The 16,646-nt window shown below is 36.5% G+C and overlaps 1 protein-coding gene across 3 annotated transcripts in view; it reads right to left on the minus strand.

Annotated features, from left to right (window-relative positions):
- ASAP2 (ArfGAP with SH3 domain, ankyrin repeat and PH domain 2) overlaps positions 1–16,646 on the minus strand; it is a 96,083-nt gene that overhangs the window by 17,898 nt on the left and 61,539 nt on the right. For all 3 annotated transcript variants that reach the window (XM_055810619.1, XM_055810621.1, XM_055810618.1), the window contains exons 12-21: positions 13,051–13,138; positions 11,189–11,237; positions 10,913–11,079; positions 9,414–9,547; positions 8,238–8,332; positions 6,347–6,536; positions 5,818–5,903; positions 5,521–5,636; positions 4,966–5,033; positions 2,987–3,100 (exon numbers count right to left, since the gene is read on the minus strand). In XM_055810619.1, the coding sequence (XP_055666594.1) occupies positions 2,987–3,100; positions 4,966–5,033; positions 5,521–5,636; positions 5,818–5,903; positions 6,347–6,536; positions 8,238–8,332; positions 9,414–9,547; positions 10,913–11,079; positions 11,189–11,237; positions 13,051–13,138 (1,107 nt within the window). The remainder of the gene's footprint in view (positions 1–2,986; positions 3,101–4,965; positions 5,034–5,520; positions 5,637–5,817; positions 5,904–6,346; positions 6,537–8,237; positions 8,333–9,413; positions 9,548–10,912; positions 11,080–11,188; positions 11,238–13,050; positions 13,139–16,646) is intronic.

The following is a 16,646-nucleotide window of genomic DNA, read 5'->3' on the forward strand; positions in this document are numbered from 1 at the left end:
AACAGCAAGCGTAGCAATAACTGTTATCAAATGATAATTAAAATAGCTGGAGTTATAAATTCATGGGGCTAGTACAGGAACGGGTTGTAACAATTCACAGCTCAGAGAACATAAGTATGCCTTTAGAAATAGTGTTACATAAACATGTCGCTGACGTACTGTCAGTATGAAATTAAAATAAACATTTATAGTAATAGCATTTAGCCAGAATAAAGATTTACACCAACAGTATCACAAATAAACAATCTATTTTCATCTGAATATATTCAATACTTACTCTGGAGTGATCATTTAGGGCCTTCAGACATGTTATAGCACAGCATTATAGTTCAAAGATCTATTAGAATAACGTACTTGACAGCAGATGCATTAATCCCTACGTTTACTTCGGTTTAGCAGCCTTACTCCTCGCTGGCTGACACTCTCCATTCCCTGACCTCTCCACTGTCCCGATTCTGCTGTTTGTTTCTGTCCACACTTGCTTCTGCTTTCTAAACCAGCAGAAAATTATTTTTTGTTTTGTTGATTTGGCTTTGCACTGGTTTACCAAACTGGAACAGCTCAATACAGGCAAAACGTGTGCCAGAATGCAGGCAAAATATGAGGCAGGACCAGGCCAGCTGGTGTGTGGAATGGCAGCAGAAACCAGTTGGATTGTCTTAGCCTTCTTTTAGTTTAGGCTCTCTTTTATAGGAAAACTTCTGGACTAAAAAACCCTTAAATTTCAGACATGACCTTTTCTGACAGAGATTACAAAATCTATTTGATTGCTTTACCAGAAAGAGAGAAGCCCAACAGCTTGACATCTATAAACAGAGCCCAGACGTGATCCTAAGCAACAGCAGTATTCACTAGTGCATCCAATGTAGTCACAGACACAAGTCTGTGATTAATAGTCCTTAATCTCCTTTTAAATGTCCCTGTAGTATAAGCCTATTAATAGTGGGTATTGAAGTTGCAGTTTCATTACTTTAGTTTCATTGCTGAGTAGCAGGGAACTTCCTATATGAGATGGAGCTCAGGGACTAGCCAAAAAGAGAATGCTCAACTGAAGAAAGCAACTGGCAATAATGAAGCCAAGGAAAAACAGATCCAAAGTACACATTTAGGGTGTCCCAGAAAGGGTTTTGCTTGATACCTAGTTGTAAATTACCCAAAAAGTTTTACAGCTGAAAAAAATTAAATCTCCAAAACATAACAAAGTTTCAAGCTGCTTTATCAAAAAGAGGTCATTGTTACTGCTGTTACTATCTGAATGGTGGTACAATATATAGGAATACATAAATACCGGGACAGAATATGAAAGCTCACCCAGAAGAAGCTGGTTTTATCAGCTCACAGATTCCAGATTCTTGCACCGATACCAAAATTGTCAAGGAAAATCTTAAGACTCTAAAGGTAGCAACTGTGCTTTGAAAGGGATGACTCGTGACATGTTTTTTGCTCTTTGTTGCTAGTTCAAGTCAAGCACCAGAGGTAATAGCCATCTTGGACTAAAAAGATAGGAAGGACATGGGGAGAAGAATTCTATGCAGACAAAATCTTGCGAAAATGGTATTTTGCAACAGAGGAAACTTATTGGTGTCAAAATTAGTCTTCAAAACATTAGGACAATTCAATGGTCTGATGACCTAGCATTTTTAAAGACATCCTGTGAAGGCAAAAATGAACCTATGGCTGTCAGGATTTAGTATTTCTGAAAACAGACAAATCCAACACACAAGATTTGCTTTTACATTATGAATTATTAGCAATTCATGCCTTAGCTGAGATGGGGACTTTGCAAAAGAAGTATTAAAATGCTAAAACTTGTAGAAAGAAAAAAGTCAAATTTCACTATCCAGAAGAGAAAGGGGTTTTTGCAAGCTACTTTCAAGAGAAAAAAAGGTTGTGCTAACAACTGAAGATTAACTAACATAAAGCCTATTGTGTATTCCTTGTACTTTATAAGGGATGCAGAAAAGGAATAAACAATCATAACACTGCACACAGAAAAAGAACAAAATCATGTGTTCAATACTTAATATGGAATACTTCAAATTACGAAAGTTTCAGAATGTCATTAGTATTTAGGAGCCTATATGCCATTTCAAATTATTTGGCCTCTAGAAATCTAAACCATTTTAAAGTGTTGTTCAGGCATCCCAACATGGTAGTTCGTTCCCTGTTGACACGTTTAGGTGCTGCAGTTGGTCCCTAAATTGGGAAATTAAATTCTGAAAATGCTTTGAAGTTCCTATGCTACTGGAACGCTTCGTAATATTTACAATATGACCATCCTTGGAGATAAAAAAAAGCCATCTGGACATGGTCCTGGGCAACTGGCTCTAGTGACCCTGCTTTAGCAGGGAGGTTGGACCAGATAACCTCCAGAGGTCACTTCCAACCCCAACCATTCTCTGATTCTGGACCCAACAGCACCACAACACCATCAGAAATTTCAGGTATGAGAAGAGAGAAAACCAAAAATACTTCTACATGAAGATTTATAATTAAGACCCTACCCTGCTATTAATGGACATAGCTTATTTAATGCACAAGTTTAGTTCTACTGAAGACAAGCTGATGCATAAACTGTTCCAAAATTAAAGCTATGTGTTCACAAACGTGAGAAGATACTATAAGGCCCCTCTTTGGAAAGGCAATTTTCCTAGGTCATGCTAGTTCTGCTTCATGATCAGCAGATCTAAATATTCCTGATGTATTGAAAAAAACTATTGACTCCATTAAAAAAAAAGATACCACATCTGGGTAATCATCATTTGATCATCACATGTTGATATGTTCTATAACTTATATTAAAGAGGAAAAAGAAGACAAACTAAAATTTAAGGAACTAAAATTTAAGCTATTACATTTTACTATAGAACTTTATTTCACAGTGCCTTCATACCTGTAGTAAAAAGTAGTGTTACTGAAACCATTGTGAACATCATGCTCACACATCTATATGTACAGAAAAAAAAAAAAAAATATTGATACACACCTGCAGCTTTTCATCCACATCATCATCACTTTCATCAAGATCTTCATGGAGTAACCGCCATTCATATTCTACATGAACATGAGAATTAAATCTTCCAGACAGTGCTTGAGTAAGCTAAGGGAAAAAAAAAAAAAAAAAAAAAAAAAAAAAAAAGACTGTTAACACCTGTTATGGGCAGTACTTATTCTAAAACAACATATTTAAAACCAAACAAAAGCCACATAAAGAAAGAACCTCGGTTTCTAAGTACTAATTTTATTTTAAAAACAGATTTCGGTAATCTGGAAATTACTGTACTGGGCTAAGCTTAAAGAATTATGCTCTGTGACCAAATACAACATAAAGAAATCTAAAGCAACCAGTCTTTTCATTAACCACTCTAGGTCCATTCTCCATTTTCTGAGAATAAGCACCACATCCTATTTGCTTTGCTTTAGAAATTCCAAGTCAAAGAAATTAACTGCAATGGCACTTGTTTTTTTTTTTAATCAGACTCACTTGTGAAGAAGCCCTGAACCCACTAATCCATTTTTCTTGTTTACTAAAAGTAGTGACAGCATACAACTTGTCTTGACAAAAAAATCACAAAATGGTTTGGGCTGGAACAGACTTTTGAAGGTTATCTAGTGTTGTGTTGTTGTCCCTACCCGCTCATAGGCTGCGACATCTTCCACTAGCTCAGGTTGCTCAAAGTCCCATCCAATGTAACATTGAGCACTTCCAACAATGTGGCATCCACAACTTCTCTGGGCAACAAGAAAATGGCCTTCATCCATGACCCTCACCCATAAAAAGTACTTCAGTGATGCCATTTCAGTAAGACATGAGACACTTAGAATCACAGAATCACTTAGGTTGAAAAAGACCTTTGAGATCATCAAGCCCAACTGTGTACCTAACACTGCCAAGTCCACCACCAAACCATGTCCCTAGACACCACATCTACATATCTTTTCAAATACCTCCACAGATGGTGATTCCACCACCTCCCTGGGCAGCCTCATCCAATGTTTGACCACCCATTTGGTGAAGAATTTTTCCTCATATCCGATCTAAACCTCCCCTGCCACAACCTGAGGCCATTCCCTCTTGTCCTGTCACTTGTTACCTGGGAGAAGTGACCGACCCCCACCTGCCCACAGCCTCCTTTCAGGCAGCTGTAGAGAGCGATAAGGTCCCCCCTGAGCCTCCTCCTCTCCAGGCTAAACACCCCAGCCCCTCAGCCGCTCCTCATCAGACTTGTGCTCCAGACCCTTCCCCAGCCCCGCTGCCTGTCTCTGGACACGCTCCAGCCCCTCCAAGTCCCCCTTGCAGTGAGGGGCCCAAAGCTGAACACAGGATTCCAGGTGCGGCCTCACCGGTGCCCAGTACAGGGGGACGGTCACTGCCCTGGTCCTGCTGGCCACACTGTGTCTGACACAAGCCAGGGTGCTGCTGGCCCTCCTGGCCACCCGGGCACACCGCTGGCTCACGTTCAGCCGGCCATCAACCAGCACCCCCAGGCCCTTTCCACCAGGCACTTTCCAGCCGCTCTGCCCCAGCCTGTAGCGCTGCCTGGGGTTGTTGTGACCCAAGGGCAGGACCCGGCACTGAGCCTTGTTGAACCTCATACAACTGGCCTTGGCCCATCGGTCCCAGCTGTCCAGATCCCTCTGTAGAGCCTTCCTGCCCTCAAGCAGATCAACACTCCCCCCAGCTTGGTGGTGTCTGCAAATTACTGAAGGGATCCTACTTGTGGATCTGGGACTAATAGCTCAAACAGTATAATTCGTGGGCTCCAAGAAGTTTAGCCTTTTCAAAGCATCTGAAAAGAAATGTGGTTTTCTTCTTAAACACATCTAACTTATGATATAACTATTTGTAAGCCTACAACTATTCTGTCTGGAATATATTAGTCGCATATTTAACTGTAAATGTTAAATATTCAGACATGATTCTGTTCAAAAATACACAAACATACAATAATATGCCATACTTACCAACTCTTCACAGTGAGTATGTTTTAAACGTTTAGCTATATCAAGTGGTGCCTCTCCTGATTCGTTAGCTATATTACAGCAAGAAAAGAAAATTATGATGATAGCTGTCACTATTAACATGACCATTGCTAAAGATAAAGACAAACCTACAGGTACATAGTGAAGAACTAGACCAACACACTCTAAAGTTCATCTCTTTTCTTCACATGTTGGTCCAACTCATACCAACCCTCTGAATGTAACAAGCAGTAGCAACCTAACATGTCATATATATGGAATGATAGCCATGAAATGGCAAGTATAAAACTAGACAAGGTATCAGCCAAAACTCTTGGTACTTACTTATCTAGATTTGTTAAAATAACAAGTGTAATGTGTAAGGAAATTTTAAGCTTGAAATAAACACTGAATACTGGTGTGGGTTTTTTTATAATGAAGATTGTCTTCACAGAATTATGATAAACAATTGAGGAGAAAATGCAATTCTTCCACATTCACTGTTTCTTATCTGAAGCAGTGACGAATACGAAATTGAAGTACACATTACCCTTTTACCTATTTCAATAGAAGCCTTCCCTCTCAGCAGCAGTTTGAGGCACTCGACGTTGTCTGTCAGACAGCAGTAATGCAGGGCTGTGCTACCTTTACATGTTTGCTTATCTAGATTGCCACTATTGGAGTACAAAAAAGAAGAAAGCTGATTAAACTTAGTTTCCTATCCTATATTAATAAACCTTTCTCATTACAAGATTTTCAAAGAATAAAATTACATTTGCAAATACTAGAATTAGTTTTAGTATTTATATTACTTGACATAAAAGCAGTATCAATAATAGTTTTCCATACACTTACCTGTTCTGCACTAAAAAGTCAACTATATGAAGGGATGTTCGATCAACTGACCTAACAGCAAGGTGAAGTGCCGTTTCATCTTGCTCCTAAGATTAAAAAAAAAAAAGAGGACATTTGTTTTTTCTGATCTACAGAGAAGCAGGAATTTTACGAAGACACCAATTAGATCAATTAAAACTTTTCATTTCAAAATATCAAGACATGCTACCATTAAAACATGTCTTGTGAAGACTTTTATTGCTTCCCTTTTGTTTCTTTGAAGTAAACAAAAAAGTGGGTTGAAAACTAATAGATTACTGATTGATTTCATATTTAACATTTTAACACATTTAAAATAATGACAGTGTATAGAAACTGTTTTAGATAATATCTTCTGTTACCATTAAATTATGTCCCTAAAAGGACAAGTGTTCAGAACAGTGTTTCAAATCTTATTTACAAATAAGAAAAAAAAAACCCCAGCCATTTTTGATTAATGAAAGCATATTGCACTTATAACAATTTGTCCAATAAAATTTACAATACTTACATGGCCATTGGCCAGTGGAATTTTTTCTGTGAGATCCACACCGTCAGCATATACTTGGACTAATCCAAGAATGTCTCTTGATTTGACTGCTTCACAAAGAGCGTGCAATTTAGCTGCATTGTCAGCATGCTTTTTCCTTGCGTATTTTCTCTCAATATACTTGGCAGTAATATAATCTTTTCTTGCATTCCTGAAATTGAATATAATTTACTTCTATAACTTTTAGCAGAAGATACACATTAGAATTTCCATAAATACATGCAAGTAATTTGAAATAAAATCTGGGAAAGACTATTTCTCATTCAGTATAATTTTTCTTTTTAAATATGCATGTAAGACATGCAGTCTCGTATTTCCAGTATGAAACACAGCTACAGAAGATGATTCAAACATCCAGTATGAAGACAGATGATGAATTTTCCCCTCTGAACTCTGGTGTGAAGTTGAGATCAAGATTACCCAGGTCTAGGTACAGAAGATACATCAAAGCTTCATAATGCTGGTTTGTTAAGAGCAGCCTTGCAGGTTTATGTTTACCTAACTTGAACTCCTACACATGCTGGAAAGAGACAGAAGGCATGGGATACAAAAATATGTCTTACACCTCTGATGCATAGACTATCCAGGCCTTGGATCTGTATTGACAGCAGCGAGTACGTTCTGTAAAGCAACTCTGGATCACAACTGTAACAGGGAGGATGTAGTGGAGTGTTTAGTTTCACCTCTGAACTGAGGTGAAGACTTAGAACACTTGAATCAGCATATGAGTTACCCCTTCTGCTGTTGATACTCAACCAACAAATGACTACTCTTCCAATCACAGCAAGAGGGGAGCTTGCATGCCTCCCAAAGGCATAACTCCTTACCAGCTTTTGGGATGTATGTAACACCGCACAGAAGACATGTAACAAAGTCATACTTTATCATCTAGATACTACATAATGGGCAAAAAGAAAAAAAATCAAATAAATTCAATCAATGGATAGCTCTTATTCCTAAAGCATATGAGAGTATGCCTTCACAGTTAAAAAAAAAAGCCAGTCTTCAGGTTCTCATTTCATTAAATGAAATGTTGATATGCAGAAGTATCAAACTAAATGATTTATCTTAAATATGAATATTTAGAAGTCTTCGTATGCTATTGATTCAGCATTGTCAAATCATTAGTATTTCTAATTATTAATATTCTCTATTATTACTGATAGTACTGACACTTGAATATAATTGGCAAGAATTATTTAAACTGCATGGTTTAATGCTGGTTCTGTCGGAATGGTGAAAGTCCAAATAACGTAAAATCAGCTTAATCCAAAGCCAATTCTTTTGGGCTTGTTTCTGCATCATTTACTAGCTCTTTTCTGATAGAGTAATACCCAGCCAAGTAGCCAGCTGTTTTTGCTGTGTCTCTGCCATCACCGTTCAGTTTTTTTCAAGGAATTCAATTAAATATTCTGTCTTCATTCCACATAGTTATGGACTTAAGTCCTAGGTATAGCTTCTAAACACTAGGTGTTCAGTATCTTTCAGGTAACACGTGCACCTTATTCTGATTCTGTTTTAAATAGCACAAAATTAATAGCTGTGGTTTTAATTACTACCCTTGTAAGTCTTTAAAATTCCAAACAAGTCATGGCTAATTTGTTTCTGTCCCACAAATCATGATTCAGAGGGCTGGTAAAATTATCTTTACTATTAGGGAAGGTACAATCAGATAAAGTTCAATAAAAGAGGCATGCAAAGCATCAGAAAAAAGGTTTAATCCTTGACTGTAAGTCTATGTGTAAAACATTATGCCTTCCATGGCCTGCTGGTGCAAACCATAATGGCACAACCCATTAGCAATATTACATTAAATGCCTGCCTTTTTCAGAAGTAGTGGCTCTTTACTTACATATCACTGCTTGGATTAGGTTTGACCATCTCATCAACTGGCAGACAGAATTCCATAATCTCATTAAACCCAGCATTCCCAATATTCTTTGCAAGCTGTTTAAAAAAAACATAATCCAAAGACCACTTAGTAAACATGTTCAGTTATTGGCCACGCACATACTAGTGGGAGGACAAGGGAAAATCGGAGTTGGGACTTTTTGTTTCCGATTCCTAGATTCCAGCAAATACTTTGTGCTGGGTAAGAACACACACATGAACTGTAACAGAACAGCTGATATGTGGAAACTTCTTTGTATAGCAAAGCTGAATACATTTTCTTCGAGGATTACAGTTCTCTCCTAAAATAATGCTAAATAATTAATGGAGTAAGTATTTATGAAGTCCTTAAATTTTAAATCTGAGAGGCACATTCATATGTCAAACAACTGTGTTCTTTTAAAAAGCAACCAAGGGTAAAAAGACTTGGAAACACAAAAACTCTGTAGCCTCTAGTAATTTGAATTTTAAGATCAGGCAAAGTTTACAGTAAGACACTATGTTCCAGGAGGTTCCCTTAAAATTGAAGAATTAAGTTTTCTTAATTTATGCTTATCCAGAGGCAACCTTCAGGACTGGAACAACATATCATAGAATGGCTTGGTTTGGAAGGAACCTTAAAGATCACCTAGTTCCAACCCCCTGCCATGAGCAGGGACACCTTCCACTAGACCAGGTTGCTCAGAGCCCCATCCAGCCTGGCCTTGGACACTTCCAGGGATGGGGCATCCACAGCTTCTCTGGGCAACCTGTGCCAGTGTCTTGTCATCCTCACAGTAAAGAATTTCTTTCTAATAGCTAATTGAAACCTACCCTCTTTCAGTTTAAAGCCACTTCCCCTTGTCCTGTCACTACACGCCCTACTACCCTTCTTTTAGTACTGAAAGACCACTAAAAACTCTCCCTAGAGCCTTCCCTTCTCCAGGCTGAACACCACCAACTCTCTCAACCTGTTTTCAGGCAGTGCTCCAGCTCTCTGATCATCTTTGTGACCCTCCTCTGAGCCTGCTCTGACAGGTCCGCTGTCCCCTCTTTGGGGACCCAAAACTGAATGCAGTACTCCAGGTGACAAAAATATACTTGTGTTGAAATTATTTTATAGTAACTATTTTTAAGTTACTAAAAGTAATTTGATTACCAAAAGTTCAGATGTTCCCAGCACATCTAATGTCAGTGATTGCATTCTGGAATAGTGAACACCAAGTTCTCTATGGATTCCTGAGCATTCAATGCAAGTTAAAATTCCCAAGTTTGTTGAAAGCCAGGTAGGATCTGAAACAGAAAGCACCCACAAAATTAAAATTTATTCAGGCAATTATTTAATTCTAGAAAACTTATTATAGAGAAATTAAATTCTGTAAAATAAGATACCTGTATGTGAATTATCTTTTTTATTTATTTAAGTCTTTACATTACTCTGTTGGGGTTTTTGTTTGTTTGCTTGTGGTTTTGGGGTTTTTTTTTGTTTGTTTGTTTTTATAAAGGCCATTGCTCTCAGTGTGAGAGCTACTCAAACAGTCCAGTTTGTCGTTCTCCACACAGCTTTCAAAAACTGCATTTTTCCACCACCAATATAATGGTGTCACATTCTCAACTGGTGGTATAGGTGCAGTTCAAACTGAAATAACAACACCTGCAGGGTTGGGGTTTTTTTGTATTTCAAGTATAGACTTCAGACTAAGTGAAGCAGCAGTGATTCTGAAGTACACATACAGCACCGCACTACAATGGTTTCTCACTCAACTATTTAAAACATACTAAAGCTCATCCCTCTCCTTTTGTAACCCTTGCTTGTCTTTTCTCCTGGTATTATGCATTCTTGCTATAACATTCCCTAATCTTCCAGGCAAATTATTAATTTCTGAAGTATTCGACAGCTTAGAATTTCATTTCTTTGATAAAAGTTTGGTAGTAGTTATTTAGAATGTTCTCTTTAAAGACAACAGGATTGACTCTTCCCATAGTTTTTATACAGTATTATTGCTGGAAGTTATTATTGATTTATAATAAAGTGCATATAGCCTCTAGATCTAATGTTTTCAGCTGCAGTTTCAGAACAAAAAAACCCAGTGCCACCCAGTTCTGCAGTGCCACTGTAACATAAAAAAAACACAGGAAGCAGCAAGATTTAAAAAATCATTTGAAGAGGATTAAAGTAGAAATTCATCGATCTGCAAAACCAACACTGTAAACTGGAGACAGCAGGTACATTCTTTTCCAAATAAGCACAGTCTTAGACATATCCCCTGGCTCACTCGCTAAGTCAAACATTACCAAAAATAAATAATAAAAATGTGTATAGGAAAATGCTTCCAGTATTTTACTGCTGTCCAGTTCACCTAAATCTTATGTAAAATACAGGCTAATAAAGTAAGTTCAATTGACTTATATAACCAAAAGTTACAATTAGTAAAATACATGGGAGAAAAATAAGCTTCTTAGTAACTTTTTTCCTTACTGACGATATGCATATAGCACATCAATCTTACTGAAGTAGTGCAATTAAATTGTTAGCATATTCTACTGTGTATAATTTTTGTGATATAAGCAGTAAAAGTGAAAGCATAAAACATCAGCTTAAATACTCTCATGAGACACAGAATTTTTACCAATTAGAAATATGCTTAATTGAGTCACCTTGTGCTCCACAGTCACAACACACATCATTTCCAGTCATCCTCTGGACTTCAGATATAATTTCTTTTGTCAGTTCCTGGACAATATTATTTTCTCCTGTGTTATCATCTCCTTTGAATGCATTATTTAAAGCTTCCTCTTTGCTGTTTTGTAGCACAGATGTCCATCTAAAATGGCAGTAATATTTTGCTATTAAATGTTTCAGCACTTCTGAAGTTCAAGGTAACGTCTCAGTAGAACACCAGTATCAAAAATAAACTTAGCAATGTAACTCACATTTGACATTCCTGTTCATCCTCTGCTTGAAAGTGGTATGTTCTGTCATCTGCACAATAAATAATTCACATACTGATTAAAAAAATTACTGAAAAACTGATTTTGCAGAAATCTCTCAGAAAAATTTAAAATTAATTGATGTATGACTCCTGAAGTCTCTAGTCTCATCACTGGAGTGATAGGCAAAAAGTCTATTTAGCAAGTTTCACTCTTACTATCCACAGTTCACCTATGTTTACTGATGTGGCTTGTTGCTCTTTAAACAGAAACCGTTTTCTTCAGTGCTGTGCTTCTATCACATAAGCAACAGGAGAACAGTAATTTTTCCATGTTTTAGATATAACCTCAGTAATCACAAGTCTAAAATTATGCTGGGGGGTGGTGGTGTGAGTAAAATATAGTGTCTGTACTTGAGTTTATCTATGTATAAGAAAGATTTAAAGTTTCCAAATGAGCTCTTAAAACCACAGTAACCAAAAACAGCAAAAAAAAATTGCCAAACACAAAGTTCAAACTACAACTGGAATAAGCTCTAAGCTGTTTCAAGTAAATCAAGCTCAAAAATTTCAATTTGTTACTACTCTTGAAATTCTAAGCATTATCATAGTGTGCTATTGAAGAAAAAAGCATAATACATTTTAAGTCTGTGAAACAAATGAGACATGATACAATTTGATTTGGAGTTAAAGTTAGAATAGTTGATGAGAAGAACAGAGGTAAAGCTACTGACAAAAAGATATCCTAGGCTGAAGTTTGAAAAATATTCAGGCAAAAAGATACTAAAGGATAGTTTCAAACATGGAAAATAGTAAGAGAGTAAGGATACATTAAAGACAGAAAGGAAAATGCTAGATAAAGAATAACAGATGTTATCTTGCCATGATACAGCAATTTGCAGTATTTAAAAAAACAAGGAATGCTTTTACACTCTATAGTAAATCAAAGTGAGAAAGTGATCTGGAGAAAGGTAAGAGGCCAGTTATGACTTCTCATATGTATGACAGGACAAAAGATAATGTTGTGATAAGCTGATACTGTGCAAGATATGACACAGTCATCAACAAAGAAAGAAAGCGCAAAAGCAAAGAGAGAAGATCACTTGCTTGTGCAGAAATGGAAAAGCTGTATATTGCATACATGGGTACTACTAGTCTATTAACATAAGTAGCACACTTACATTTACTAATACAAAAGAACTTCATGCTCCAGTAAATGAACAAATAAGGAATATTATGTTCTTCTCCCCAAATAATTTGAGATACATATTTTAGTAATGTATTTCTATTGAGTTCATAAATACATTAAAATGTTGCAGTGAGAAAACAAAGGAAACATTCTACTGTACAATTTCATATCATCTCATTAAGTTCCTGAAACTATTAGGTTTCAGTGGTTTTAATAGGTATACTCTGTCATTTTTGTATCTATTAAGAGAAAACAAAACTGAAGTTTTCAGTATTTTTTCCAGTTACACAGCAACCACTATGCTTAAATGTCATGGTTTAAAAGCTTGTTTTGACCTTGTACAAAAGTGGTAACTTTTCAAGATCATTAGCTATGACATTTTCAATATAAAGAATGATGTCACAGCAAAAATACTGTTACTCTATTGTAAGGTAGCACAAAATGATGTAGAAAGGAGTAAAGACAGCTTTAAAAACAAGTGGTTTTCCACATAAACAGGCAGTTAGCTGCATTATGCTAAAATAAGTAAAATGGTAAATTGTCATAGGAAGGACATTTTATAAAGGCAAGCATTCTACAACTGTGAAAATGTTTAAGTGGGTTATTGACACATCTACAGAAATAATGCAAAACTCTGATATTTGCTGCAAGTAAAAAGACCTAAACAACAAACCTACGTGATATGAGGTCAAAACATTTTTTCTCCTCTGGATTTGTTTTCACTTGGCAGGTTAACAGATTGAGCTTTGCTGGAGGTCGGTTAGCCTATTTGAAGATAAAACATACACATTTTAGTATTTTGATTACTGATGAAGCCCTGCAGTCTGAAAACATAGAGTAACACCCCATTGGTCAAAAAGACTTGACAAATGGCTGTTACTTTAAGGTACCCATGTTTTGATTTATGTTTTCTCCTGCATCACAGTTTGTAAACTACATTTTTTTTTATAACTGACTATTTTGTTCACTCATAACTGGATAGACACTAGAATTTTGAAAGGGGAGAGGGGTAAAGTCACTTTAATTGTCACTATTCTGATCACCTTACCAGTAACACTTATATGAAGGAATCAGGTATGACAGAGAGATTCATTTTATGTAAGAGTAATCCTCCTAACTTTTAGACATTTAGTTCAAAAAAACTTAGTTGTCTAGGTTTTCAATAATCAAACAATTTGACTCCTGCTAATGTCTTTAAAGAATCTAAATAATCAGTTTAGAACAAATGCTCAATTTTAAAACCAGCAAAGTGACACTGAGAAGGAAAATAAGAAATTTGCACAAAGAAGTCTTGCAACAAACATGCAAAACTAAACTGAGATAGTTCATTACTAAAAAATGTAGTGAAACAAAATATATTCTATAGTGATACATATTTTCTAGTCAAGTTCCTCTCAGTTATTTCAGTTCCTTACTGAAGAAAAGGTGGCAGTGTTTTACTAAAAGCAAAATGCACAAGCAAACTTAATTCTGAAAAAGTCTCATAAAGGCTACAAAGACTTTTCAAATAGCATCTCTGTACTAATGTGTTCTTTCCCTTAATTTGCCTGTCCTACAGACTTGGGGTAAGACCTAGAAAGACATGTTTGCAATCCTGACTTGAGGAATGGCTTGCACCTGCTGCAATGGATAACAAGTTTCACTCTTCTTTTAGAATAAATAAATCAGAAATCAAATTTAACCAGAGAGGCTCTGGTCTAGACAATAATACCTGAAAAATAATAGTTCAATCATTACGAATGTACTATTATAAAGACAGCAATATCCATAAACACATTACTGCACTTGTTGCGTTCTAATAATTTTAACCTATCGAGTTGCTAAAACAAGATATAATAATCTAAACAAGAACTATTATAAAATGAAGCTAAACTACCACATAATGTAATTAACTTGCAATGAATCATAAGAAATGTAGATCTTCTCAATCTCTTCAAACTTATTAATGAAAACCTTTCATTCAAAAATGAAGGGAGAGCAAGTCTGAAGAGTACAGGTTTCCTTGAAATAATTGTATAATGATGATGTTGGCCAAAAAAGAACATCATTGTATCTGAAGACCATTAAAAAAATCAAAACCATGGAGAAACATAAGAAGGAAAAGAATTAACATATATTTTTTTACTGTTTAAAAAAATAAAAAAAAGGCTAGAAGCATGTTGTCCTTGAGAAACAGCATGCTCATGCTTTGCCCAACATAAGCAGCAGAATAACAAAGTCATGCGTGCTTTGAAACAACAAACCTGCAGGTCACTTGCTGGGCAACGTAAACAAATTGTACCCAAGAGAGGTTTTGAAGGCAGCAAGATGACAATTAATTAATTGTATTCTCTGCCTAGTAAATAGCTTTTCAAATTCCAGACATTCCTTTTAGTAGTATAAGCCCATACAGTTTTCATTATTTTAGCCTATCAACAACAGTTCTTTGTAACTAGAAGCATGCAAGAAAACTTCTTGAAAACGGAAGCTTGAGCCCATTTTCTCAGTTATATTTAAATATACTTAATATCCATAGCACTAAAGTTCCCAATGTTTATATTTGTTAATGTAACTGCTTGTCCAAGAAGTGTCCAGAAGCTGCCTACAATGAAAATACAAAAAAAAAAAAAAAAAAAAGCAAACAAAAATAAAAATTTAAGTACTTGGTAAACAAGCCACTGGGCAACTCATATATACCTTTCTCACAAGCTCTATGAGAATGTAAAAACACAAGTAAACTGCAGTTAAGAAAGAATCAACTTGCCCCCAGTCCTTTGGATCTGAAGCACATTCAGGACCTAACTAGTTTTCTGTAACTTATGAAATATGAGGCTGTAACTGGATCACTAGAAAGCTTCAGAGAGGCCTGAAGGACCAAAACACACAGAACTCATCTCTCCGGATAGGAAAGCACAGCACTAAGATCCATATCAGGATCTGAGAATATAAAGAAATGGCTGCAACAACCTAAAACACAACCCGAGCCAATGTGCTGATCTTGATTCCAAACAAATTCCAAAGCTTTTAACTGAGGACCTCCCAACCTGAAGTAAGCATTAATAAGGGTATCCTTATTAATCCTGACATCTTCATGTGTGGCTGATACCACCTTATTCATGCCTCTATCCTGTAGCCAAGTAACAGCCTCCCTGAACTCACTTCCCCAACATGCACCCGTTACTTGGTGGACAACACACTTCCATCACACAGCGGATGCTGCCTGCGGAGAAGTTAGAGCCACAAGACAAAGGGAGGTAAGGCTGTATAAATTCCTTAGCCACGCTATGCTGTACAGGGATCCTCACATTTGGCAGGATTAGGAGACACTAGAAGCAGAAAACGGTAACAAATGTGTAACTGCTATTACACTACTTGTTTGAAGCCTCAGGGCTTCATTTTCCTGCTCAAGTCTTTGATTAGACAACTAAATTTCAGACTACTACTGAATTTTTGGACACCCACGTTAACACACCAACACCCTGAAAAGATGTGCTGCCACCTTTCATGCCATACACACAGATGTCAGCATCAACTCATGTTCCTTCCTGCAGAAACAGTAACCCTCTATACAGCAAAACGGACTTACAATCCATTCTAGCAAAAAACAGTAAGTGTAGGAATCAAAAGCTGGGGCCTCTAAAAAAATACAAAGGAGTGCCATGATACAGAGCTGATTTTTACAAAAGGCACAAGCAAATGTGTCCACTTACTTAACAGACTGGTTGGCTGATTTTATCGTGCATTTTTTTCTGGATATCACAGTCATTTACTTAAGAATCAAAAGATTAAATGTGATTCTTTTGCCTTCAGATTGTCCTGTTAATCATAACTGTAGATTAAAGTTTTCAGCAGTAAAGAAAGAACAACAACAAAAAAGATTCCTTCATGTAATGAGTTTCTTGTATTCCCTTTTTGCAGACAACGACCAAGTTCCATTTAAACTCCTTAAACACAGATTAACTTTGAGGGATCTGAGGTTCCTCAAATACAAGTTTTTCTCTTGTGACTTCTTGATCCAGAAACCACTTAGGAATTCCTATTTACATGGTTCAATCTGCTTCTATCATAGTTTTTTCTTCCACATGCATTAAATTGCAGTCAGGTAGATGTCAGAAGATTTCCAACTGCTAACAATTACACAAAGGAACCATCAACCATTACCTTGCACATCCAACAAAATGTCTTTTTTTCCATCAATCATTACCTTGCACGTTGCCCTATGAATCCTAATTTCTTTGAAGCTTTTAGTTGTCTAAAAGTGTAACTTCTGCACATGTGCCAATGCAGACACATG

This window comes from Falco peregrinus, chromosome 7 (assembly GCF_023634155.1).
Source record: "Falco peregrinus isolate bFalPer1 chromosome 7, bFalPer1.pri, whole genome shotgun sequence".
NCBI classification, from domain to species: Eukaryota; Metazoa; Chordata; class Aves; order Falconiformes; family Falconidae; genus Falco; species Falco peregrinus.